Genomic DNA, 26,458 nt, shown 5'->3' on the forward strand with positions numbered 1-26,458 from the left:
GTAGTAGACACGAATTCGCCGTCTCGACGAGTCTAACACTGCTTCTAGTTCGATAGCTTTGGTTACCGGATGTTGTTTTCCGTCGGCAGTTCTGATGGTTTTTAGCCGAGATGGGAAAGTTTTTCCACCTGCGCGAAAATGAATTAAATCGGCTCCTTTTCCACCAACTATAGTGCAATTCGAACCGGAATCCACGAGTCCTTCAGTTTCCTTATTGTTTAGACGCAGTCTGATAAATGGCCTATTGTCATTGGTTTTGCTGACGAAAATGGAAGCGGAATTTGCCCGAGAAGGCTTGCAAAACTCTTTGACTTCGTCTAACCAAGCGTTCCACTGGGTGTCCGTACGTTTCGCGATGATCGATGCGTTTACATCGGCCTTGGGATGTTTTAGGAACGTAGCACGGCCGCAAGTCTGCCGCGTCCCTACTGCGCGTTTCCCGACGGATTACACTTTTTGCAGGTCGCCAAGGTGACGTCTGGCTCCCCACAACGGTAGCAAAACTGCTTTCTTTTCAGTCGACAGTTCATGAACGAATGATTCGGCTGTTGACAATTCCAGCACTTGAACGACCTGGAGGACGAACTCGCGGGTTCACTCCGTCTGGCTGAATTGCCTGAGGGTTCCTTCACGACGATGGCGCGTGGACTCGCTTTCGCGGGTTCGCTCGCCCGAACATATGCCAACTCTGGCTCCAACACGCAAGATGACTTGGGTGCAGCGCGATGTTTCTGCCGCAAAGCCGATAACTCCTCCACTTTTTTGCACAACTTAATCAACTCCGGTACGGTGACAACTTCGGTGATGCTAAGCTGGTTAAGGTAACATGGAAGCAAATTCCTCCGAATCGTCTTTACCTTGGTTATCTCCGCCGGTGGTCGACTAAGTCTAGCAAAAAGCGTCTCCATAACCGCAACGTAAATGGTTATCGACTCGCTTTTGCCCTGAAGCCTGCCCTTGATTTCGTCCCACAACAATTCATCGAAATCCGGTGGAAGAAATTCCTGTTTCAACAACTGAACCACTTCGTCCCAATCGCTCAATCTGCTCCGAACAGAACGATACCAAATCAGCGCTTTGCCGCTAAAGAGATCAATGGCCGCGTTAAAAAGGTCCCTGTTGGTTGCGTTTCGCGCTACCGACAGTTCCTCTACCCGTTCCAAGAACTGGTTCACCGTCATTCCATTTTCCTCCCCGTTGAAAGATACGCCCCAGGTGTGAATTGGCACTAGTTTCGGTTCCGGAGATCTCGCGTGAGGGTGCACGTAAATGGGAGTAGTCGCGACGACTGGTGGCGCTTCCACCGTAACCGGGCTCGCTTCTGCTGCCTTGTCGTGAAGATCAGCTTCGAGCAACAAACATGTCGCGTACGCCTCATTTCTATACTCCGCATCTCGCTCGCGTCTCATTCGCCGAATGCGAAATGAAAGGTGCGTTAGACGGGTCTTCAACCGTTTGAAGATCATGTCTTCCGCCGTTCCTTCAAATTCTGTCAAAATCGTGCGTATGCTCTCAAGGGTGTCCTCAATGGCCTGGACCTCGGTGTCGTGATCATACTCTGCGTCATGAAGTGACAGAAAGTATTCGTCCGGTCGACCTAGTTCTTTGGACAGAGCTCTCGCTAACAGTTTCCTCTTATCGTCCTGGTTTCGGCTAGTCGTGATGCCGCGTATACGCAATTCATACGTCAGCTCGTCAGCTAGTAAATGCTTGACCTTGAATTGTTCGTCCATTTTGACGAAGACTCACCGCGATTCCACGGGTCGGTAACGCAATAAAAACGCCGGTCAAAACACTACCAAAAAACAGCGCGCAACACGATAGTCGATTCCGAGAAAAGGTTTTTGTCGTCGAGGGTACAAGATAAGACCGCTACTCAAACAATGAATTCGCCACTAAATTTCCGCTTCTCATTAACACACAATCAAAAAATTCAACTTTCAATAAACCTTTACCAACTCCCTTTGCTCCGATTGAAAAAAGTGACTGAGCCTCAATGAAGATGAACGATAAACGAAAATTTGTGGTTGCTCCAAAAAATCGGGCCCCACGTTGGGCGCCAAAATTTGTGTGGCCAAAAGTTGGCCAGTGACAGCTCCGGGCTCCCAGGGGGTTTTTCGGGGCAGAGGGCGTGGGTTCGGATTTTTAAAAAAATGGGCGCCAGGCAGCTATTGTCTTGAGCTGGTTGTTGCTTGTCCAGCTGCCGGGACAAGTGCTCAGATCTTACTCGTCGAAGGTAAGTAAAAGCAAACGCTTTCTGATCGTTAAACAAATTTTGGTTTATTCGGTTACTGCAAAATTATCCACAGAACAGTATTTGGTGGTTCGGTACTGGTTCACACGAATGCGATAATGGTTCGCTTGTAACTACTAGATGAAAATTGAAAGATGCGGAACCAGTACTTTTTGGTGGCCTTAATATCTACTTTGGTCGTAACCAGAAAAGCTTTTCTTTCACATGTGACCGAATCTTAAACTAAACATGATATTCTTCGACGAAATAAAAGATGTTTTGATTCCTGATGAGGAACCTCCCGAACTTAGACTTCCTTCTGATCGAGCTAATTATTAAATGTAAACTTAATGAAACCCAAGGTCAAGATTGGGGTGTCACCTTGACAAAAAAATTAAAATTGATCCTGATAGGAAAGTTTAAATCGGTGAAGTTCCGAAACGTTAAATTTGACTGAAATTTCTTTAAGTTGACACTGGAGATTGAATGAAAAGGTTCTTACAAAAAAATTCTAAACATTTGCAAAGTTTCAAAAAAATTTAGTGAACATACAAAAATTATGAAAGCGAGAAGCGAGAAATTCGAGGCGTTCCTAAATTTTGCAATGCCGCGGTAAAAAAATATGGCGACTTAGCTTTATGACGGGTCTGTTGTCTCCTCGAATAGCGTCCTTTTGACTTGCGGTGTGACCTTGGCGATACGGTGCTCAAAATAAACGATCGCCTCTGCGAACGATGTTCTCCAAAATGGTCGCCTCTGCGAACGATCTGGCTACGAATCGCCCTGCGAACGATCTGGCTACGAATCGCCCTGCGAACGATCTGGCTACGAATCGCCCTGCGAACGACCTGGCTACGAATCGCCCTGCGAACGACCCCTAACGAATTGTCGTTAGTGTTGTGAAAATCGGAAGATTCGGTAATTACCTTTCAGCGAAAAAGGGGGTTCTTGGCGCTAAATCGAAGTCCTTCCGGCACTCCTTTACTCAAAAATTTTCGGTACTCTAAAGTTGCGATACGGTACTGGATCAATTCATCCAAACGGGATTGACTCTAAACTGGATCGAACCACCCCTAATACATGGTCTTAGTGAAATGAATTCAAAATTGAACGATAATTACCTCTATAGTGCGAGGGGTCACTCGACCACGAACTCTAAAAGGCGCTTCGCTGGCGTCGCTTCGACGGCTCTCGACGAAGTGTCCGACTTCCGCATTTTTAATCTCGGTACCGCAGTCCCATAAATCGCGAAAATCGTCACGCGCGCGATTCTCGACCTTATTCAGTTGTGCTATAAGGCGGGCTGCGCTTGCGTGGTACTGCGCAATCAAAAATGTGCATTTCCGGTGGTACTACACGTGCGCGTGTCATGACAGGTGGACCGTCATGGCGTCGGTTTGTTTACCTCGAAATTATACCGAGCGGGAGAATTCAGATTTTGGACGGTATTGTGTCGGTAAGTCGTGCACGTCTATCCTGATGTTAATTGCCGTAACTCGCAGGTCAAAAAAAGGACAGGAAGAAAGATGGGGTTGAAAAGAAGGAGATGACTTTCCGGCAAGTTACTAAAGAGGAAAAGGGACCCAACATTGCCGTACGGTCACCTATCGCTGAGAAGAGAAGAAGAGAAAGTGAAGAGAAAGAGAAAGTGAAAGTGGGGTTCTGAAAGATAGGTTGCAGCTCGCCAACCTAGAGGCGTGAGGCCACCTCAGCCTGACATTTGCGGGGGTAACATGTGTTCTTCCAGCCCCCCCGTGGTGGCTGGCACAAATGACTCTAAATTGAAACTTTCCGCTTCCGGAATGAGCGACGTAAAAAACTTGAAGGCAGGGTGGGCGCGTCGCGTTGCCAAATGCCGTGCGTTAACTGCTAGTTCCGGGTCTTCGAACTGCGATCTATTAGCCCCGCGAGCATAAGTAGGACCTCGTGGCCTCCTACTCCGGCCAATCGCCATTGTGGCGTTTCGTAACGCTACAAATGCCAAGTTGGACGTCTCAGTCGTTGCACCACGTCCCGCAGCGAGCAACTATTGATGCAATTTTATTAAATGGAAATAATTTAAATGGGATAAGCCACATGTCTGTCAAGATTAATTGACATCATTAATTATAATGACACTGCAACAACGGTAGTCATCGAATGATTAATGGCGCCAATTGATGGGCGAGAGAGAAGACAGATCGTGCCCTCATCTCCAGTTGGATTTGGAGAGTTGGTGTGCACAAGTTTTTTGGACTTCTTGCTTGGAAATTAACTGGCAAGTGGTATAAATCATTAGCCCCACGCCTTTCTCTTGCACTCGTGTTCGCCTCACCTTACCGACGTGTTGGAGGTCAGTTTGACTCGTTTGTTAAATTTATCGCAACAGTTGTTTGGAACGCCGGAGGAATTCTATTAATTACCAGAAACACAAGCGCCACATTAATCAAGACGAAAAGATCGGAAAAGGTACTCGCCTGACCCCATTCTTCTGTTAATTGTTACTGGCTCACAACTTGCGTATCACCTGTAAGATCCCGGAACTATTTTTATTCGCAAAGTTCCGGAGAAGTTGTCGAAGCTTTCGAAGGGGGGAGGAGATCGATACGTCCGCATCGACGGCAAATCTTTCCCATTCAATAAGATGATTAAAAGAAACGTAAGGATTCTCCCTCCGGTCTGGAGCGTTTGTTCCAAGAATCCTTTCAGAGCATCGCCGGAATCTCTTTGGTTTTTTTTAAATATAACGAAAACTTTCTGCTCTTTGGGGAGATTTACGCGAATCCTAACAAGTCGGTGAAACGTCTCGCGAAGATTTATGGGTGCTCCTGAGGGGCCCAAAAATCAATAGATTGTAATGGTGGTGTTTCCGATTTTTAGTTGTCCTCGAGGATGAATAATTGTGGACTGGTCTTTCTGATAGCGTCCACAATAGCGGGAATTTACATCGGGATTTTGACGCAAAGACCGGTTTCCACTTTGTGCGATTCGAGGAAGTGTCCCTTCTGCTACGGAACTGACTTATGCAGAGACGTGGAAGATGAAAGGATCAGTCTGCGATACAGGAGTTTCTCTGATTTGTTTTATAATTTGTTCAGCGTGAAAAATGTGTATTTCGGTGAATACGACGGGGTGCGAGTGGTGCTAAAAAAATTGGGACACCAGGACGAGTTGGACAGAATCGAGAGGACAACGGCGGTCAGCGAGGACATTGTTTTGCGATCAATGGACAGTGCCGGTGTAAACAGTTTAAAAACTTGTGATCGCGAGGTTGGCGTGAGTTTTTTGACGAGCGCCAGGCGACGTTTCGACCTGGAGCAGATCTGGACCATCCTGCAGGTGAACCCTGAACCTTTGATGCTCCACATTCTGGAAAATGGGAGTTGGCCGGTGCCCCACCTGTACGGAGCTTGCGGTTTTGTCATAGCCGAACAATACTGCGGTCTGTCACTCAATCACTTCGAAAGCTCACCCTGGCACGAGCGAGCTTTTTTGGCTTTGCAGTTGTTGGAAGCTGCGGTCGCTTTCACGCACAAACACAACGATTTCAGAGTGTATTTGACAGATATATCACCTGATAACATCGCAGTCGACGATGATTTCAATTTGTACTTTATCGATTTGGAAAACGTAATTCTGAAACAAAAGCTCGCAGGTTGTAGGCGGACCAGAGGAGTCGGCATTATTTCATCTCTGAACTTTTAGATAATAAGACGGTTCATTATAGCGAATATTTCGCCGAGGAGGATTTCGTATACGACGAGGCGCAAGTATGCCGAGGCTCTGTCAGCGACCACAACGTTTACGCCGTGTGCCGAGTGAGTCTCGAGCTTTCCAGTCCTGCCCGACTAATTGTTTTTGTTCTAGTTGTTGTTGAGTCGCAGAGCTCCTTGGCCTATGATGGCGAACGGCCTCCTCCACTCGCCGCCCCCGTGGGTCACGGCAAATCACGACGAGCTGTTCAGATTGGTGGAGGAGTGCGTCGATTCCAAAGAAAAGCTCAGCCGTTTTTATATCGCCGAAAGACTGATGGAATTGTTGAAACAAGTGAATCAATAAAGTTGTCAAGGAAAAATGAGAGTTGAACGCACCCCCGTCAAAACACACAATATCAATTACCGACTCCTCAGATTCCCGACTCCAGTTAATTATGAATGATGCATTAACTAAATTAAAAGCGGCTTCCAGTTCGTGACGTGGCAAGGAGAAAAAACTTGATCCTCTTGAGTTTTAAGTAATTTATAGTTAGGTGCAGGGGCCTGTCTAATTCGAATATTTGCATGTTAAAGAGCCGCGTCGGAACATGACGCGCATCTAATATGACGTCTCGTGCAGGCGAAGCTTAATCTCGTTAAAATCGCAGGTCGACGTAGCTTGGTCCACGGCTAAAAGGGAGATTAATTCGGGGTTTTGGGTCTACATGTGTGTCTGCGTCTAGATCTAAGCCAAGTGGGATGATACGGTTGTCGTGTGACAAATTAGTCGTGCAAGATTCGGAGGTTTTATATTTAGATAATTGCGTTTCGAAGAAAGCGATTATCTAAGACGGGGCCGGGTTTATTTTCGGACGACGATCGGAAGGGTGTGCGGAGTGAGTCAGGGACAGAGTGCAGGGGTGGGTTTAATCAGGCAGGTACGTCGGCGGAGTGGTAATGTGTGGAGCGGATGTTTTTTTCTCCCGACAAAGTGTAAATTTAAGGATGAAGTCGAAACAGGTTTGCGTTGTTTGTAAGGGTTAGGCGTGAGGGATAGGGGCGAAGCGTCGTTAAAAATCATTTGGGGAGTAATTTTTCTTGATTTCCGAATCATAATTTATGGTGAGAAGTGACTAGGAGGAAATTGTGAACAAATTCGGTTTGAGCACGCGTGGATTTTTCAAAGGAAGAGAGATTGTCTGGCGTTGTTACTGGACTAGTGAAGGTTTGAGTGATGGAGAAAGTAATAATGTGGACGTGAAATCAGCTTTCTGGACCGGTGACTTACGAAATTTGAATGTAACGTAAACAAACGGCCGTAATTATTTTTTCTGTCAAGAATATTGGATAGAAAATTACAGAGCAAGTTATCTGCGTTGTACATATTAATGTTCCAAGATTACTACCACACACGGAGAGGAATTGAGTATAGTAAAAGTTACGGTTTTAATCGCATTAGAATAAAACTAAATTTAGAACAGCTTTTTTAATACATATTTAGTTAAAGAACGGTTTTTGTCATAATCATCTGGTGTGAAATTGAAATTTTTGCAGTACCAATCATTTTTCCTTTGTTTTTGGTATTCCTAAGGATATTAATAAAAAAATTAACTTAAAATTGCAGTCAGATTTATTTTTTTTTTCAAATATTTTTCTTAGGATAAATACCTAAGCAATTCAGGCATTTTTTCTACGTTAGGTTTTTTAAGTAAGTACATTCAGTGATTTAGAGAAAAAAAACAACATCATAATGAGTGCACAATGCATGTACCAATAAAAAGCTAAACAAAAACTTTTAATGAAAACGATAATTTTACGTTCTCAAAAGCGGACAAAAAGTAATTCTTTTTCGGACGCCGAACCGTGCTGCCATCTGTTGGTCTGATTGGTAAGTTAACAACGAAACTGACAAAACCGATAATTGTCCTGTCACCGTAAATAAGTAACTGTATTGCAAAAATTTCTCGTTTTGTCGGCAAGCTGATAAAAAATTCTATAAAGAAGATTGGTTAATATGTATTAATAAATTTATCTACATATTTGTAAAATGTAGATACAAAAAGTCTTTTGCTTTGTAGTTTGTGAGGTCGCCTAAAAAAATTAATATGCACCTCTGCTAAAAAGTGCCTTTTCTCTTCGCCTGTTTCATGCCTCGGCTGCGCCTCGGCCAGAAAACTCTAACTCGGACATTGAAAAGAAAAGCACGGTAATTTTTTTGCCGTTACGTGATTGTTTTTTAGCAATCAATCAAAAACAAATGACAGTTTTCACAGATGCGTAAAACGTAACATGTTTCTATAATTAATTCGTTTAGTTCTTCAACCGAAGATTACCAAAGTTTAACTCTTTCCTGACAATTTTTTAATAGTTTAGATATTTTTATCGTGAAGCAAAATACATATTGTGAATTGGCTCTACTTGCAAGGTTGCAGGCGGCCCAGTTTACAACTTACAATCGAGTTTAGTACCTCAGAAGATGCGGCTCTTGAAATTCTACGACTGCAAAAAATTTCAATCAAATTTCTACTTCTCAAAATAACAAACATATCAGAATGTCTTCATCTTAAGTGCCACACGCTATAACATCTTACAGCTTTTCATTTTATCAATAAATGATTTATTTCAAGGCAAAAAAGAAAACGATAAAAATACAAATTATAGTTTTTTTTTTTATTAAGATGTCGCTCTCTTTAATAATAATCGCTTTGGAAATTGTGCGCATTCTGCTTTATACATACAGGGTGAGTCGGGAGGAACGGCCGAAACTCCATGAGTGTATTTACAAGTGAAAATAATGTTAAAAAAAATCATATTTTATGTTCTTGTCCGATTTTCATTTGTTTTCAAGTTATAGCGTAATTGAAAATTTTATCCAGCGTTTTAATTGTATCACTTGTATTCGCTTGTTTTCGTATTCAGAGCATTTTGTAATCAGAGTATGCCATGTTTGAGGTTAAAAAACATTTGGCTGGTTGAAAAATGAAGTGTACAAATTACAAATGAACACTGGGGAAGCACTAATTTGACGTATTAAAAATACTATAGCCAAGAAAGGCATAAAGCAATTAGTAGAGCAACGAAGCAGAAAATGTTTAGAGGTCAAGTGTACTATTTTTGAATATTTAATAAAAGAACGTGTTTATTAAGACAATGTTTGCAATTTTGTTTATTTGTTTTACGCTATAATTTGAAAACAAATGAAAATCGAATAAGAACATGAGTTTTTTTTAACATTATTTTCACGTGTAAATACGCTCATGGAGTTTCGGCCGTTTCTCCCGACTCACCCTGTATTTTAGTATTTCTTGAGATAAAAAATAGTAGTTTATTTGAGTGCCAAAAAGCCCAATTTGCACACGAACGAGTTGAATACAACGTTTTTTTGTTCGACGAGCCCCTTAAAGAAAGGCTCCAAATCGTTTAAAATCTTTAAAATTAGTTTGACGTTTCGTTTTGACAAGTTGTGACATTTATCAAAATCCGCTCACACAGGAGAACAAAAAAAAGCGTTTATCAAACTGATCGCTTTGGTAATAGTGGTCATTCTCTCGATGTCACGTTTTCATCTTTTCTTTGTTCTTCAAATAAATCTAGAGTAGAACTGTACTTTTTATCTTTTTCCTGTAAGTCGGCCTCCTGAAGTGATCACATGTCCTTGTGGGACATCAAAGTGTTGTTGTTTTCACAGTTTTCTCTCAACTCTTTCAAAACTTTTCTTCCACCATTATCAGCATCCCAAATCATAATACACTTGTTTTCATAGACACAATATAACGGGTGCTTTTTTTTTAAATTTGCCGTCGAAATTGACCTTGAAGAGTCATTTGTGAACGCACCACCGGATTACAACTCTGATCAGCTGTTTAAATCTAATCTCACTTTTTGCATCGTTTGTGTTTTTAACCAGCCATTTAAAAAATCAGTGTTTTTAAGACGAGTGGTTCATTCACAATCGACTCTTCAACGCCAACTTCGACGCCAAATTTAAAAAAACACATTTACAGAAACGTATTTGTTCCAAGACAACTATGTTTTTCAAATTAAGACTAACGAATGGCACCGTGTGTTGTCCAGTTCTTTGTTGATGAACTCACGTTAGCTGTTGGGAAATAACTTTTGCACCAGTTTTTTTCTTACAATGATTTTATTTAGATACACACTTCACAGTTTTTGGTCTTTTACAAAAAAACTCAAACTCAACAGATGCAAAATAATGACTGATTTATCTTGTATGAATTATTCAAACTGCACCGGTTAATCTTCTCCCTAGTTTGGAACGTCAAGATTAAAATTTCATTTATTTTAATTAACTCAATTTGCATCTTTCCGTCTCTAACTGACAATAAGCAATTGTTTTTTGTTTATTAATTAAACGATAAATTACGAGAATTGGCCTGGTCACTCGCAATGTTTTAATTGTCCAAATGTAGTTCACATCAGAGATTTGTGTTTGTTTACTTTATATTGTTGACAGCGATGCAATTACATTTGATGAAATCCTCCCAACTCTGCATTCGTATGTAAATATTTAATCGAAATTGGCACAATAACGAACAATATTTACGCAGTTTGTAGATATGAAACAAATTATGCATTTAATGAAAGCTAGAATTGAGTTTGCAGCTTGGTGTTGCAGCAGTTGTAATTTTTTTAACCCGTCCGTTATAACTCCACGTTCTACGTTCGGTCCTGGTTTTTTTTTTGCTGGTATTTTTAAATGTTGGCGAATATGACGGATGCAGTTTTTGAATGGGTTTTTATTGTCGGTTGATCGAGAACTTTCGATGCGGTCTGAATAACCCGAGATAGAAAGCCCCAGAATTTTTCCGTTTGCGCCAAACGAAACAGAAATAAAATTTGGCTGCCGTATCGCGAATTGCGAATAAATAGACAGATTCGTTTTGCGTATTTATTAGAGAATTATGCAAGAATCCGAAAATTTCGACCGGTGCCATGCTCGCATCGCGTGAGACCAGATGATTTTTCAATTCCAAATTAATTTTGTTGTAGTTTTACCACATTATTTGCATATATTACAATTTTTTCGGTTTTATCATGATTTCCAAACGCATAATGTCTCTTTTATTTTCCTTATTTATTGTGACGAATCGTTTGAGTTTTTCCGTCGGAAATCTATGATTTGCGGTTAGTTTAGGTAAATCGCGTCGTTTTTAATAGCGAGCGAGGGCCTCGGCGGCAGTCGATAAAAGCAGCCACCCCGTTTTGCACAACCCCCGGAGGACGTATTGCGGTATCTGGAATTTCGAGTGTTGTCCTCGACAGAGGCAGAGTGTCGTTAAGCAAACACCTCAGAAGTCGCGTCTCCAAGCAACGCGATTTTTTTCGACGAAGCGACAACCTGGCGAACCTGCTAATTGAAATGTTTAAGGAGAAGAGAGTCCGGGCCCGGAATCACCTTAGACTCGAGATTATTTTTGGCATCCTTCGTAATGAATACAAGTGGCGGCATTTCATTAAGCTTAACTGAGACGGAGCAGAACTTTAATAAAATTAAAGACGTCTTCTCGATGCTCCGGAGGGTGCCAGGACGGAGAGCCGGAGGAAAAATGACGGCGCTTAATAGATCGAATGCCGGAACACGAACAAAGTCCTGTCAGATTTGCCGGATCAATCGATGGAATCTCCGCGAAAAAAACGCGCTGTGGCCAGCCGCCGCCGGCGGCCGATAAGCCGCCCCGTCTCGCTGACCCACAGCGGGGAGATAACCGCCCTCGTGCACTTACGTAAGAGGTGGTGTAAACAACGATTGCAATTTCCCCAATTTAGGCGAGAGGCCGTTTTATCGTCAGTTGTGTGTGCCGGAACTGGTGGGGTCCGACGATATCGACCACTGGGTGGCGCTTGCGTGCTCTCCTTTCCCGGTTAGTGAACCGGAACCCCTCGTGGAGCGGCGTGGGATGAAGGCAACATCACACTACGCGATTCGGTGGCGAAGCGACAACGAAGAATTGGCGGAGGCGCCGGGACAGTCGGGCATGCCGGAGAAAAAATCACTTAGAAACAAAGAGTCTGGGCGAAGCGCGGGGGCGGCGAGGTTATGATGCCTCACGTGTTTTGGAAAGCCTATTGCCATCATAAACACTGCCAAACATCATGACGAGTTCTCATTTCGGGTTTATTAACAACCCCATAAATCAAACACAGGTGCCGGAATCCTAAATATGCACAGGGGCGTCTTTTGTGCCGCATACCTAATTAGTGCTACAGAAAAAATTGTATAATAGACAACCACAAATAACATAGATTTGGATCTGTAAACGTCAGTACAAAAATACAAAAAAATCGCAGTTAAGGAAATGTAAAAGAATTGGAGTAAGAAATCACTTGATAATCGACTAAAATGATGAAAGAGTTACATTTTGATATTGAAATACCAAAGAGGATTTAATTCATATGTCACATGATCCATTTTCAGTGGATCTTTTTCATCCGAGTCTGAGTTTTCTGGGCGAGGCGCAGCCGAGGCTTGAAAACAGGCGAGGACAAAAGGCACTTTTTGGCAAAGGTGCACATTAAACAAATCAAAAGACATTATTGCAAAAATTACAAATTTATTTTGTATCTACCTTTTTCAAATAGATAGATTTATTAATACATAGTAACAATTTTTTTTATAGTAGATATTTGTTATAAGCTTGTCAACAAAACTAGAAATTTACTATTTGCAGTACAATTACTAATTTAGATAATTTATGGTAACAGGACAATTATCGGTTTTGTCGGTTTCGTTGCTAACTTACTAAAAAGGCCAACAGATGGCGCCACGGTCAGCGTCCGAAAAAGAGTTACTTTTCGTCCGTTTGTGAGTACGTAAAATTACCGTTTTCATTACGGGTGCCTAAAAATGTATATTCACGAAAAATTAAAAACCTACTGATTCTCCTAACTAGCTACTAATTTTGAGACGCTTTAATACAACTACGATTGTTGATAATGATCTGTCAACTTAAGGGCAAACTTTTCACCACGTTGACAGCATGTTTTGAGGTAAAGCTTTCCCTATCTTACGAACTTGTCGGACTAATTGTTTTGAGTTTGATGTTTACTTCTACTAGACTGCTTCAACATTTATTGACCCCACGCAGAAGCAAAAGACTACAGGAAAATTCAATTATATTTCTCGCCGTAGTCACCCAAGTTCCAAGACGTTAATGAATTTAGTATTGTGATAACGGTGCTGAAGTAACGAGCGTTCAAAAAAATTGTGGGCAAGCAGGCCGTGGTTTTGTCCCTCTTTTACCAACTCACGTCGCTTTTTAGTTGGTGTGCTTTGATACTAACCGCACTTGAAGCGTCGTTTCATTGTAAATTAAGTCATTAATTTAAAGTAAGAAGCACCAGAAAAAGTCTCGTTGGTTAGTTTTAGCGTCGGCCGTTTTATGCCATAAACTTTCACCACAGCTTGTTGTTTGATGAATTTTGACAACTGAGGAAGCTAGGCCATACGTTAACAAGACAAAGTAGAGGTATTGTATTCTTTCATGGGCTGTGACCTTGAAAGTATCTGGGCCAGTGAAAAATCTGTAAATGAAAACTGAAAACGTCGATTACTTAAATGAGACGAGAGAAAGACGACACTAACCTAACGATTGATGATTTGTAGCGCCTACTTGAAACCAATATTCGCCGTTTGTGCAAATATAACTCATAGCCCATGAGAAAATCCAACACCTATACCAGGTCACTTGACTACATTTTTTTAATACTCTTTATTTTAATGTTTCTGTAATACTTATTTTGTTTCTTTTTGAACCATTTATCACTTTCATCATCAATGCTTCGTCGTGCGAAAATTGAGAACCACGGGATGTTCTTCAATTTTGATAATACAGTAAACAAGATTCTTATTGTTGGTAAATATTTTTGTATGTTTTCGTCTTGCAATTTTTATTTCTTCGTCTGGCTTCACACATTTGCCAAGCGTCTTTGATATTTTAATGTACAGATCAAAGGCTCCCCGGGACATATTTGGTCCTTTCAGATGGATGCAGAGACTCCCAGCGCGATTTATAGAACATGTATTGTGTCACGATCACGGAAGATTTAATTGGAATTTGTCCAACAACCAGCCAGTTCCCAGTTACGCCACTGGTTGTGAAAACTCTCCGGTCACCGAACTCCCCCTTGTGGGGTTCCGATTTCCATTAATTACGGCGAGGTGTACGGCAACCTTTATGCGGGTGAATTGCCCTCGACACGCGCCCCGTCGTGAAATGCATCCCCGATTCGCACAAACACAACACTCGGAATACCCTTTGAGAATTTCTTTCTTTTTTCTTTCGTGTAAATCGGACGTGACAACACAATGGCTTCGTTGCGAGGTGTAATTGCACCTCCTATCGGGAATCTCTAAAGGATTCGAATTTTGCACGAATTCGATGGAATTTTTAATAACATAATCCTGTCGGAGAAACGTCAGAGATTTCGGTAATTTATGGGTGGGTTTATTTAAAGGTCTCTGGTTTTCGCAAAAGAATTATTACTGTTGCGGATAAAACAGTCGACGGAACGGTAGTTTTGTAGACGGTGAGATGTTTAAAATGAGAAATATTTCAAAGACACCTGTCTGTTTCTTGGCTTTTATTAAGGAAAAATTGAGATCGATACAAAATGGTATCGAGGGGACGGAAGTTATTCAAAAACTCGGTTCAAGTTTCTGACAGGTTAATTAAGCCGGTTTATGGTATGCATGGCGGTGCATAGTTAATTCGCTAATTGGAGCAAAAATTAATTAGATTCCATTTATCCGCCAGATGTACGAATTTACTTATTTTTCATTTTATCGTGCACTAATGAATATTCTGCTTTCATGAATATTTTTCTATTTTCAATGCGGAGTAGTTTTGAAAATCTAAAATAGAAAGAAATTTTACTATAAATGTATTATATCGTGCGTTCAAATGAAATCCTGGGCTGGGCAGGCGTTGGAAACCGTCAATTGTTGTACTTTTTTACAGCGTAGATTAATTGGAGGATTAACTAACCTAAAATTTAGAGCCATAAAATCTTTCTTTTTTTTTTTCTTTTTTTGCAATGTTTTACATTAAAAATAGAATAACTTAACAATTCCTATTCTGGAAGCAAATATCTAAGGGCACGCTTTGATGAAAACAAACATGTTCAATTATGTCCCGATTAAACATAAACAAATGTCATTCGTGTCAAATGGCGGGAAATTCAAACTTTACACTGTTCTAAACGGTTTAATTTTTCCAACGCCTACTCAGCGCAGAATTTCATTTGAACGCCCGATAGTAGTCGAATAAGTTTCAAGCTTATTATCGTTTTTTTTTCAAGTTTCAGTCTGATAATGATTACAATTTTCCAAATCCTTATCTTACCTAATTGTACAACAACAAAATTTGTGCTATACATCCCTTGTCCGTTTATAACTAAAGAGTTATCGAACAAATTTTAATGAAGTCTTCACTAATAGTTACAGTGTTGCTTTAGCTTAGGTTTTGGTATAAGCATTAAGATCTCATTTGAGATTTTAGATATTTGACACACTTTGACAGCACTGTAGTCTCGATTAAATATTCTAACAACGAAATTGGTTGCGAACGAAGTGAAATAACGAATGTGACCTTTTTAAATTCGACTTTTCACCCTTTCCACCTAATGGCTTAAAAATAACCAAAGTTTTGAGTTTTTAATGAGGTCGAAGTAAATAGGTTTGCACTGTAAACCACATGCAACAGCAGTTTGAACTGTTCACGACATAACTTCCTTCAATCCCGAATAATTAACTAAACGCAACTCAGTTACTTTAGTAAGCGTTTCATATTTCAGTCAATAAATGTGATTGAGCAAATATTGCAGTTTCCGCTTGTATCAAAACTAGATTAGTGCCAGATTCTATTTACGTTTTAGTTTCCAGTTGTACGGTTAAAACAATGTTGATTTAATAATTAACAATGATTTTAATTTGGTTTATTTAGCCACCTTATTATACTGATACTGATTTAATCCAATTTGTAATACACAGACCCAACTTGTTTAAAAGTGGCTTTAATATGAAGGCTACAACATTTACTAAATGCAATTTGGAAGCAATTTTAACATGACTTTAACCAAAAGCTATTTCTAATGAAACAATTCTCTAAATGATAAAATAATTCAGTAGGAACTGTTTTGAGTACAAATTTCTAATTTAGATTTCCTTGCTATATTTTTTACTTTCCATACACTAAATTTATATTTATCTGCGATCGTGTAAAAAGTAGGCACTTTTTGCATTGAAAATCGTTGTCAAAGTTGCCGTTTAGTGAACTGACTGAATTGTGCAATAATAGTAGTTTAATTAACGAGTTCATGTGTAAATTGGGCTTTTTTTGGCATGAGTGGCCCAGTTTAAAACGCGAGTGAAACTCACGAAATATAGAAGCAACACAAGTTTAATGGCTCCTACTCATGATGAGGATGATTTTGTGTCACGAGCCGAAGGCGAGTGACGTAATTCATCTGAGTGAGTATAATACTACCCGCGAGTAGAAGACTATAATTTTTCTACAACATTTGACGCCCTCTATCCACAAACTCTCAAAACATTCACTTTGCTCACTAGTGAGAAAATATTATTTCCTCACTAGTGATTCAATTGCCATCTCTGCTAACTATTTTCAGTGAGCAAAATCCAATGATCATTGAAAAAATAATTTTTATTTTAAATAAGTCAGTACAAGATTAATAATTAAATGGGCATGTCAAGATTGACACTAAACTAATCATAAATATAAAGTTTCATCGCAAGAATTTTTTTATGTCGCAGTTACAAAACCTCTTGAAGAATTTAACTTTTGACGATTAAAATTTTGTTTTACGTAGACGTACGTATCTCGTAAAAGTGTTTATATTTGATATTTAAAGTAATGAAAGTAAATTTGAAGCCTTAAAGATTTATTAACCAATTCACATTTTATAGCGAAATTTCTTTTTTTGTAGAAGTTTTGATGATCTTGTTTGCTATATATCCAACATAATTTCACATCCTTCTTGGAGCCTTACTTTGCTATTAAACCCCTTTCTCTATTTTGTAGTCTTAAATGGAAATATCTTGCTTTCTATTTTTATATCCTTTTAGACGGAAATATCTTCATACTTATTTTTAGGAGGTCTAGTTATGGAACTACATTTCCTTGTTTTCACATTTTGCGATCCCAAACTCTTTTGTCTTCTCCCACGAAAAATTTCCATTCAGATTATCCAATGGTGTCATTCCGCCCACAATCCTCAAGCATTTTCTCTTTCGCTTTTGCGTCTGATATTATCAGAATATTTAAGCTTGAGTTTTTAATTTCTGGAGTTTTCATCTTGCGAATTTTAAATTTTAATTAGGGATTTGTTACGGCATCGTAAATGTAATTCGGCATTCGTTCGCGTTTGTTCTTGCATCCCACGACGAATTGAACTAAAGGCGCGTTTGGGTGCGAACCCATCGGCAAATATGAGTTGAATACCTCCAGCTCTGCATATAAAAGATTCAGCCGGAAATACACTAAATTTCCATATCAGTGCGAATAAAGCCATAAAAGTGATATATACTCAATGCCATTTGGAAGGAACCCCATCTAGAAGGCCTGCGTCAGCGTCGGCACGATAATATAACTAGAAACCTGAAAGAGAAACGTTCCGAAGTGGCATTTCCCCCAAACTATCCGCTTCATGTCGACAACCATTCCGGTTACGTAACGTAAAATTTTATTACACATCCAGACCACTCAGCGAAAGCATTAAAAACGAAGCCACTCCGGGAAGAAAGAAGTCTTTGCGTTCATTCAACAGACGCCGTTGTCACATTGAAACTAATCGCCCGCGCGGTCGGGAATTGTTGATGAGGAACAATTCAACAAAACGAAAAAAGCGACGTCAAAATTCAAACGCAATCACGGCCTGTGACAGCCCCATTAATTGTCACGTCCGGAATGTAAATTAAACTGCCGCCCCCTCCCGCTAATTTGCGAGTTAAAATATATCCAAAGTTGCGGCGGCGTCAGGAGAAGAAGCGCTTTTTCCCATCAGCCGACTCGGAAACTTTTGAATATTAAAGTCGCGTCGGACGGTCTGTTTTTAGAACGGGTGGGAGGGGGCGGCGTCCGGTGGTGTGTTATTTTTTCCTTTTATGCACCAAGGCACAATTATCGCAAGGATGGGGAGAGTGCGCTTGACACGTGAGCTCATCAAGGTTTTGCTGATGACAATGTGGATGATAGCATCGAGACAAACGTCAAGCGCAATTAGGAGTTGGGTCTCTCGAAGTCGTAAAACAGTGTGGTTGGAGTTGAGAACTTTTGCAGTAAAAAAGTCAAGATGGACACATTTCCGGGAATACTGAGTCGTCATCGTTCTTTTGAACCGGAAGAATTTGATGCAGACTTTTTCATGGAGTTTGAATGGAGAGTCAATTTATTGCTGCTTTTCAGAAGAAATAAAAATAATTTCATCAAATTGAGTACATACAATTATATTTAAATAAATTACAAATGATTTTTAAAGAAAGCTTCACATACTTGTACATACAAGTTACATCAGTAATCCCTAAAGACACCCCACAATATTATCCATTCATGAACGCCTCTAGGCAAGCATCAGATAGGGTGATCAGTTTCTTCTTGAGCCACACAATTCCAAACATCTTGTACCTCATGTTGCGATGTATTTGTGGAGGGTGCTGTAGATTTGTTAGTTTTATACCCATCATATCCCAACTATGCAACGGGTGTTCATTTAAATTTCCTGGCAAAGTTGGCGTTGAAGAGTCGATTGTGAACGCCCCACTCGTGTAAAAACACAAACAACGCAAGAACTGAGGTAAGATTTGAACAGCTGATGCGTTCACAATCGACTCTTCAACGCCAACTTTGACTGGAAATTTAAATGGACACCCCATACAATTGACGGAAGGTCTAGAAACCTTCAGCTTATTATGAAAAGCTTCTAGTAAGATAAGCAGTGTGGGCACAGGTATTACATATTCTGTTAAAAAACAGCGTTATCAGTTCTACGAACTTAGTGACAGCGTGGTTTCCACAAAAAAAAGCAGCTGTGACATCAAAATAGTAACTTATGCAACGAGTGCATAAAGTAGTACTTTTTTCATGAAAAGGAAATTCGGCTGCACGAGCCGTAGACGAGTGCGGCAATCCCACGAGTCAAAAAAGATACTATGCATGAATTTTATCCAATATTTTTTCTGTAAGTAATTATCTTCAATTAGAAAAATAATCATCATCGAAACACAAATCTAAAATTTGGCGTTTGTAAAGCCAAGATCGTGAAACAACTGTTGAGTATGGTACTGTTTTTTAACGGTTTTTTACTTCTTCACTATTGCCATAAACAGATGTTCGACGCACTAAAAATAGTGAAATCTAATACATTTTTTTTAACAGTCGTAGAAAACAGTTTTAATTCCTTAATTAACAGATATCTAAATTAAAGGCAAAGAAAATTTTGTAAACATCTGGATATTAGCTTCCTCCGTATTTACAAATACTTATAATAAGCTCTCCGTGTTTGTTTTGTTTTTCATTTCTTTTTACAATTTATTTCTTAACGAGGTCACTTCAATTGTTTTTTGTTACTTTTGATTTTGTTATTACTTTAAAATGGTTTTTCTACTTTGTTATCATAAGTGAGTCTTTGTGAAACTGAAAGTAGTGTCACAAAGAAACTTTCTGTGAAACTGTTTTTGTTTTCTTTTAGTACGTATTACGTTGGTATTACTGTAATAGCACGCTGGCCGGCGGCGTCTGGCATCTCTAGCGAGCTCATGTTAACAATTAAAACATTTGACATAAATTTCACAGAAATGCCACCATAACTCATGCCACAGAAAAGTCCCTAGATTATTTCATAATTAGATTTTTGAGTTTTTATCAAATTAATGCGTCCAAACTAGAAAATAATATATTATTATGCGAGTTTAATAAGACGCATTATTATCCCATGAGTGTGTTTAAAGCACGACGAGCGTAGCGAGAAGTGCTTTAATGGAACGAATGTGATAATACGTCTTATAAATAGAACTAGTGAGGTTTTCGAAGCTTCTTTCTCAGACGAAATCTACTGACGCAATATTAACTCCACAATCTCAAACCCATCTGGTTTAAAAAACAAATACGACGAAACTGTTTTGCTCTTGCACGTCCAGAATCACCCCGAAATTTATTCCAACGTGCTGCGCTTTTTGCCGAACTCTGCAGCAAAAACTCACGTTTTCAACTTTCGACGGCATCGAATTCTTCAAGCCTCGCTCTCTCCGTCAGCTGTCAAATTACATATTTCCAAATAAATCGTTGTGCTCCTTACAGTTCCCTCGAGAGCCAAAGAAATGAAATAAATATTACAGTTGGTGCTGATTTATCCCCGGTCGTTCGGAGCAAAGTGGGTGTGAATTCGCACGGCCAAATCTTTTCGTGGTGGCGAATTTATTTGTGAAAGTTGGTCGAAAGTCTCTTGGAACTGTCAGCGTCACACGTGGCCTCGAGGCGTGCCTCCCCAAGCGGTGCGCCCCCTCCCGATTATTTGGTCAGCTGATGCGGGAAAAATTCCAGCGGAGTGATTATTTCATCAAATGCGAAATTAATTAGGCGGGGTGGTGTGTGTGTGTGTATGAAAAAGGGGCACGGTATTTTATCGGCGACATGTTGCGACATGCCCAGGGATGATTAATTGCGTCTAGATCGCGCAAGCTGTAATTAAATGGGCGAACATTCAGTGCGGATCGCATCCATAACGAGCCATGAATAAATCAAAATTGGTGGATGCGCCGGGTCTGAAAGCCGCCCCTGAATCGACACTTATGTCTCGCCGTGTCGGATTCTGTACACATAATCGATAGAGGGAGAGAAGATGGGGTGGCTCTAATAGGACTCCTACGTCGTTATCGAATATGTATCAAGTTGTCGAGGTATGAATTTAATGCTACTAGGGAGGAGGTTACCAACACTGACAGAACAACGTCTGACGTTCGCGCCACCGAATGGATTATTTACGACGTAATTCGGGCGGAACTATCGATCTCCCAGTGATTCGTCGGATTTCCGGTCCACGTTCCCAGCGATGGTTAATCGCTCGAGATAAATGGTCGCACACAAAAACACTCGCCAACAACTTTCTCGCCGAAAGGGTGGCGGCGCGATCATTTTTCAGGGGTGTTGCATAATGGACGCCCAACCGGCCACGAATCTGTGCAGTTCTGGTGACTTGGAAGTTTGATGTAATGGGGTCGGGTCTCGGGAGGGAAATTGTTGTTTTGAGGTTCGACGTGGGCTGGTGCTCTGTAGAGGCAGTTGAATACATATTAAGAGATCCCGAATCGCTTCAGGAAGACACTGCACTTTGCCCTTTACCGGAATTTATGGAGCGACGCCTTACCAGTGTTTATTCAACGCGTACAGAATGCAGGATTCTTTATTTACACTTTCTGTTGCGTCGGAGAAGATAATAAATTCGTGATTTTTTTTTTGAGAGGATGTGCTTTTTATAGATCAAGGCGAATACAGTGTTCGCTTCGGGATTTATTACAGAACGAAATTGATCATTCTGAAAACGCTTTTAATCTAATTGTAAGAGCGCAGTTCTAAATGAAGTTCTGAGGCCTGGATGGATTGTTCCAGACGGTATAAGATGTAAGAATTTTTCTTGCTTATTGAGAAAAAGATAATGTATCATTCGCTTTTTTGATTTAATGGAATTGGATACATTTATGCCGTTGACATTTTAAAAGATTTTTACTTGATGTTTATTAACCTGATTCTGTGGAGGGATTTTTTTATCCGGCTTTGTCTTCATTATATCATAATGGTATAAATCTCGCAAGAGGGAGTCACTTACCGTGTAACGTTGATTTAGTTCGAAAAATACATTTTACAGACATTTTTTTCTTCACTAAAGCAATCGTTTACAAGAAGTGTGACGTACCTATTGTGAAATGGCAGGTTAAAAGGACTTTTATAATTAATATTGATAGAAAAGATATCATTATACAAAATACTCAATCGATTTTTGTAAAGACAATATCACTTTTTTATTTAATAAATAATAATTATCTAAATAATAATAATCTTTATTACATTACATTACACAATATAATAGTATATTATGATACCGGTCTTATAAGAAGCATTTTATCGCACGCACGGGTTTAGAGCACGACGAGCGTAGCGAGGAGTGCCCTAAAGGAGTAAGTGCGATAACATGTATTATAAACGAGATGTCATACAGTATTTTTTCTACTTTGCCACTTTTTCAATGAAAAAAAAAAATTTGAAATTTAAAACCGTTAAAGTTGATGGATTCCACCCAAGGTCACGTCTGCGGTCTGCCGCGACACCATAGTATCTGTCAACATTAAAAAATTAAATTTCACTGTTTTTAGTATTATTATTATATCACGCCTTTTCCTATTACGATACGCAAAACAGTATCGTAATAGCATCAGTACGAACGCAAAGTAGAAAAAATAAAAAACAAAATAAATGAAAAAATAATTCTTTACGATATAGGTATCGTAGAATGAGATAACGAGACGTCTTATTTGCTGTCAATTATTATCCTAAGAAATAATAATTATTAATTGAGATAAAACCAAACTAGAGGGCTGGAAACATTTTTTATTTTGTCATTCTTTTATCAGCAGTGCCAAGACGCAGAAGATAATACACGAAACAAACTAAGAAAGTATTTCCTCATGAGTCATGAGTCGATATTGCAGCAAATGCGGCTGCTGGAACTTTAATGCCTGCGAAGTCACAATAAAAATTCAAAAATTGCGTGACACTTTACTACACTAATGCGGTAAAATATGTCATTACGACATTTAAGTAAATTTCATAAAGTTTGACATAATTTATTGATGGTAGATAAAATATGATTGTTTAAATTATAAAGATTTGACATATTATATTTGGTTTGTTCAACGACATAAACAATATGGGATGAAATACGAAAACAGAAGAAAAATACAATTAGTTTGACCATTTTTGGTAAAACATATGTAAAATCAACACGTTGAGTGCCTAGTAATTAAAAAATAAAATACGAAATGTAGTGTTTAAAGAACTACATACATATTTATAAACAATAATGTGTAGTGCGTGGAATAAAATTCTTTCAATTTATATTGTTGATTGTTTTGACAGAAATCTTCGGACACGTGAATTTGTCTTTCTAAATTGTCATCGTTTGGGATAGATTACACTTTTCTATTCCATCTATTGGTAGAGCAAGGGGAGCGCCACTGAAAAATTTTAATGCCACAGGGGGCGAATGTTACATTTTAATTTATCCAACTGAAGACATTTTTTAAATTAATTAAATTGAATTCAATAGAGAGCCAAACGGTATTCAAATCATTGAGAAAATTACATTTACCAAATTTTATGTCTTATTATCGTTGCTTTAAAACTGACGTTTCTTTGACATTTCACGGAAAAATCTGCTTATCAGTTTGGCAATAAAGCTGGTAAATGAAATTAATGTTGCTTTTGGCTCTTGTTTATTTTATAAATTTTCTCCACTATCTTATAATAATAAAAAAAACAATACCAATTTCAACGTCTAAAATACATGAGGTATGATATATTATAAAGTAGCATTTGAGACCACAAATTGTCTACGCCCATGCACTGAACGCTTATTTGCATAGAATTGCGCTACGACATGATCGGTAATTTGCAACGCCTGCTCTGATTTGTTTTCTTTTTGATCACTTTGTACAAATTTACCAAAAACTGAATCTGAGATTTTTGTATTTTGCCCGCAAAATAAATCATGTTTTAATTCCAGAGTAGGTATAGTCCAATTTTTACCCTTTTGAGGTGACGTCACGATTTCCTTCCTCGCTTTCTCTTTATTGAAACGACAGAAAAAGAAAAAAAAAACAAAAAAAAGTCATGTTTATTTATTGATGGTCACTTTGAGGTTATTTTATGCTCCTGTCAATTTGACAATTTTTAATTTCTTTCACTTTTACATTGATTACAAACATAACCTTTCGAAGCAATTGTCAACAAATTTGACACATTAATAGTTATTTATGATCAATTCAAATTTGTTTCTGATCCTAGCTCAAACATACGTAAAGTTACTAGATAATGACGTCATCGCAAAAGGGTAAAAATTGGACTACTTATATCTTTATAGAATTTCATAATTCGAGATTCTTTAGGTCTCCCATGAATGTTACATTAGTTTCTTTCTTTTTGTTGATTTATGTATCATTTCTTTGACATTGTCGTAAATTGGGGCGAATAACGACTCTAACATTTTTATAAAAAAAAGCCAAGACACCTTAGATCAAAAAAATCTTGCCGATGGCCTATTCTCACATCTTACCATGTGAAATTTTTTTTAATAAACTGTTCTATATTTTTAACAAAATAATAAAGACAAGCATTTATTTTATTTTTTTTAATTTTTACAAAATTACAGAGAAAGAACAACTGATTTCAGGCGAAAGAATAACAAATTTTCAACGGGAATAGTTATTTACATTACAAATGCGGTAGGCTACATTTAACAGCGCGAGGTTTTTAGATTGAAACACGACCGCGAAGTGGGAGTGTTTTAAAAAAACCGAGCGATGTAAAATGCCTACCGCATTAGTAATGTATTAATCTTTTTGGCCGACGACCCATTATTACTCGTTTTCTCAAATGTGAAATTTATTGTAACCAATAATTTTGCAAAACGTGTTAAAGTCTGACATTTGATTAATGAAATGGCAGAAAGTTATCTATTGTACCGACACGATTTACACCACAAGATGGCGCCATCAGACTTTAGACGAAAACAATTAAATTATGTTCATTTTTGAAACCTGAACGGATCAATGGTGGTGGTATCTTGTCTCAGTACTTTATTTATGATAAGCTACCGTGCGGTAAAATGCCAGATAGTTCGGTTAGTGTGTAAAAATCGAGATACCGTAGCTGTTCAAAATGTGTCAACATGTCATTTAGAGTTGAGGAAGTTAAAAAAGAATTTATCATCTTCGAAGTCACTTTCTGAGAACACTGTTTACAAAAAATATGTTTCAAGATTTCTTCATACAAAATGCTACAACCGTCGCTTTTATTGATCCACTTCTTAGTCACATTGATATTTACATTATCCCCCGTTCATTGTTTTTGATAAATGTGTACACAAGGAATCAGTAACTAGCACGATAATGTCGTATCGATTAGCTCCTCCATCATGCATCAACTAACAATCCACCATAGTTGTAACAACGCGGCTTCCACTCTATTTTAGACTGACACAATTTATTTCGGATTGAGTGTATTTTGCTCTGTCTTCATCGTATATTTACTCACAATCTATTCCGAAGCGGAGAATCTGAAACCGTGAGCTGTGTTAGTTTACGTTCGAAAACATAGACTCGACTTCGGACGGAGAAGCTTTTATTTATCCTTGTTAGTTTTTTGTCGAAAATTTTCCTGGCGCGTTCTACCCCTTTTGATGCGGGCAAAATTGTTTTTTCACTCCCCATTTCGTCCAAAGCGAAGTAAATAATGGCGTGTGCGTTACTAATGGATCGCATAATGAGATTTTAACTTTGACTCAGACGCACTAACTGCATTCTGATGTCGGCGAATTGTAGAGTTCCTATTTGCGAAATGAGAGTTGCAAAGCATCACTTCTCATTGTCTGGACAGTTTTTGAAGCGCAATTGTTCATTGTCTCTAGTGTTTATGAGTGTACGTATATGCATTTCCCGCATGACATTTCCCACGTTTTCCTTCGACCCCGTCTGTGGAGTCTTGCCAAACGCTCCCCTTTTCCATTACGACGAGGTCGCTGCAGCGGCGCATAATGCACACGGATGCAACTCCGCTCAAGGGTCGTGACGTGCCATCAGTCCCGGAAAATTCCAGCCAATTTGCAATAAAAATCTGGAGAATAATCGTGACGGTTCAGACAATAACTCCCGTCTTTAATAACCTCACCGTCAGCGACAAGAGAGCTGCTCTAAATTAATTTATTTATTATTCACGGCTTATTACGTTACGGTGGGGTATAATAGGTACACGTTAATTAAAGCCGTTTAATTTACACCCCCGTCTGGCCGTCCATTTTTAATTTTGTCCATTAAAATTGGAGCGCGGACAAATCGCCGCCGCCGCGGTTGTCGAATGCCGTCACAATCTGCCGCGGGGGCGGTACGTGAGCTTTTATTTATTGAAACATCCCGTCTCGTCGGAGTGGAGCTTTCAGATTTGCGTCGGTGACACGGCGAAAGCTCGAAGCCCGTTTAATAAGGGATGAAGCCATTTCGGGGTTGGGTATCATTCAAATGTGATCGAACGGAATTAATAATTCAGAGGAAACGTCGCCGATGATTATTTCACGAAAAACAAACAAAACGAGACACGGCGGAGTCGAGCTACGGAATTTCCGTAAAAACCAATAAAACGTTCCATAATTGGCGAAACGTTAATTTGAATAATCTGGCCGACCCCACGAATCGGGGGGAACACCCGAGTCGGCGGATTAAAGCCGAACTTCATCTCGTGCATAATTGCAC

At 39.3% G+C, this 26,458-nt stretch overlaps 1 protein-coding gene across 11 annotated transcripts in view; it reads left to right on the forward strand.

Annotated features, from left to right (window-relative positions):
- bsk (mitogen-activated protein kinase dJNK) overlaps positions 1-26,458 on the forward strand; it is a 65,311-nt gene that overhangs the window by 13,901 nt on the left and 24,952 nt on the right. For 2 of the 11 annotated variants that reach the window (XM_069059488.1, XM_069059489.1), the window contains exons 3-5: positions 5,093-5,870; positions 5,918-6,030; positions 6,080-6,287. The exons of 8 other annotated variants lie outside the window; for them this stretch is intronic. In XM_069059488.1, the coding sequence (XP_068915589.1) occupies positions 5,105-5,870; positions 5,918-6,030; positions 6,080-6,271 (1,071 nt within the window). In that variant the 5' untranslated portion in view covers positions 5,093-5,104 and the 3' untranslated portion in view covers positions 6,272-6,287. Of the gene's footprint in view, positions 1-5,092; positions 5,871-5,917; positions 6,031-6,079; positions 6,288-26,458 lie in introns of those variants that run through there. One more of the 11 variants, XM_069059490.1, reaches the window with a different exon arrangement.

The sequence above is a fragment of the Tenebrio molitor genome, chromosome 9 (assembly GCF_963966145.1).
Source record: "Tenebrio molitor chromosome 9, icTenMoli1.1, whole genome shotgun sequence".
Classification (NCBI taxonomy): Eukaryota; Metazoa; Arthropoda; class Insecta; order Coleoptera; family Tenebrionidae; genus Tenebrio; species Tenebrio molitor.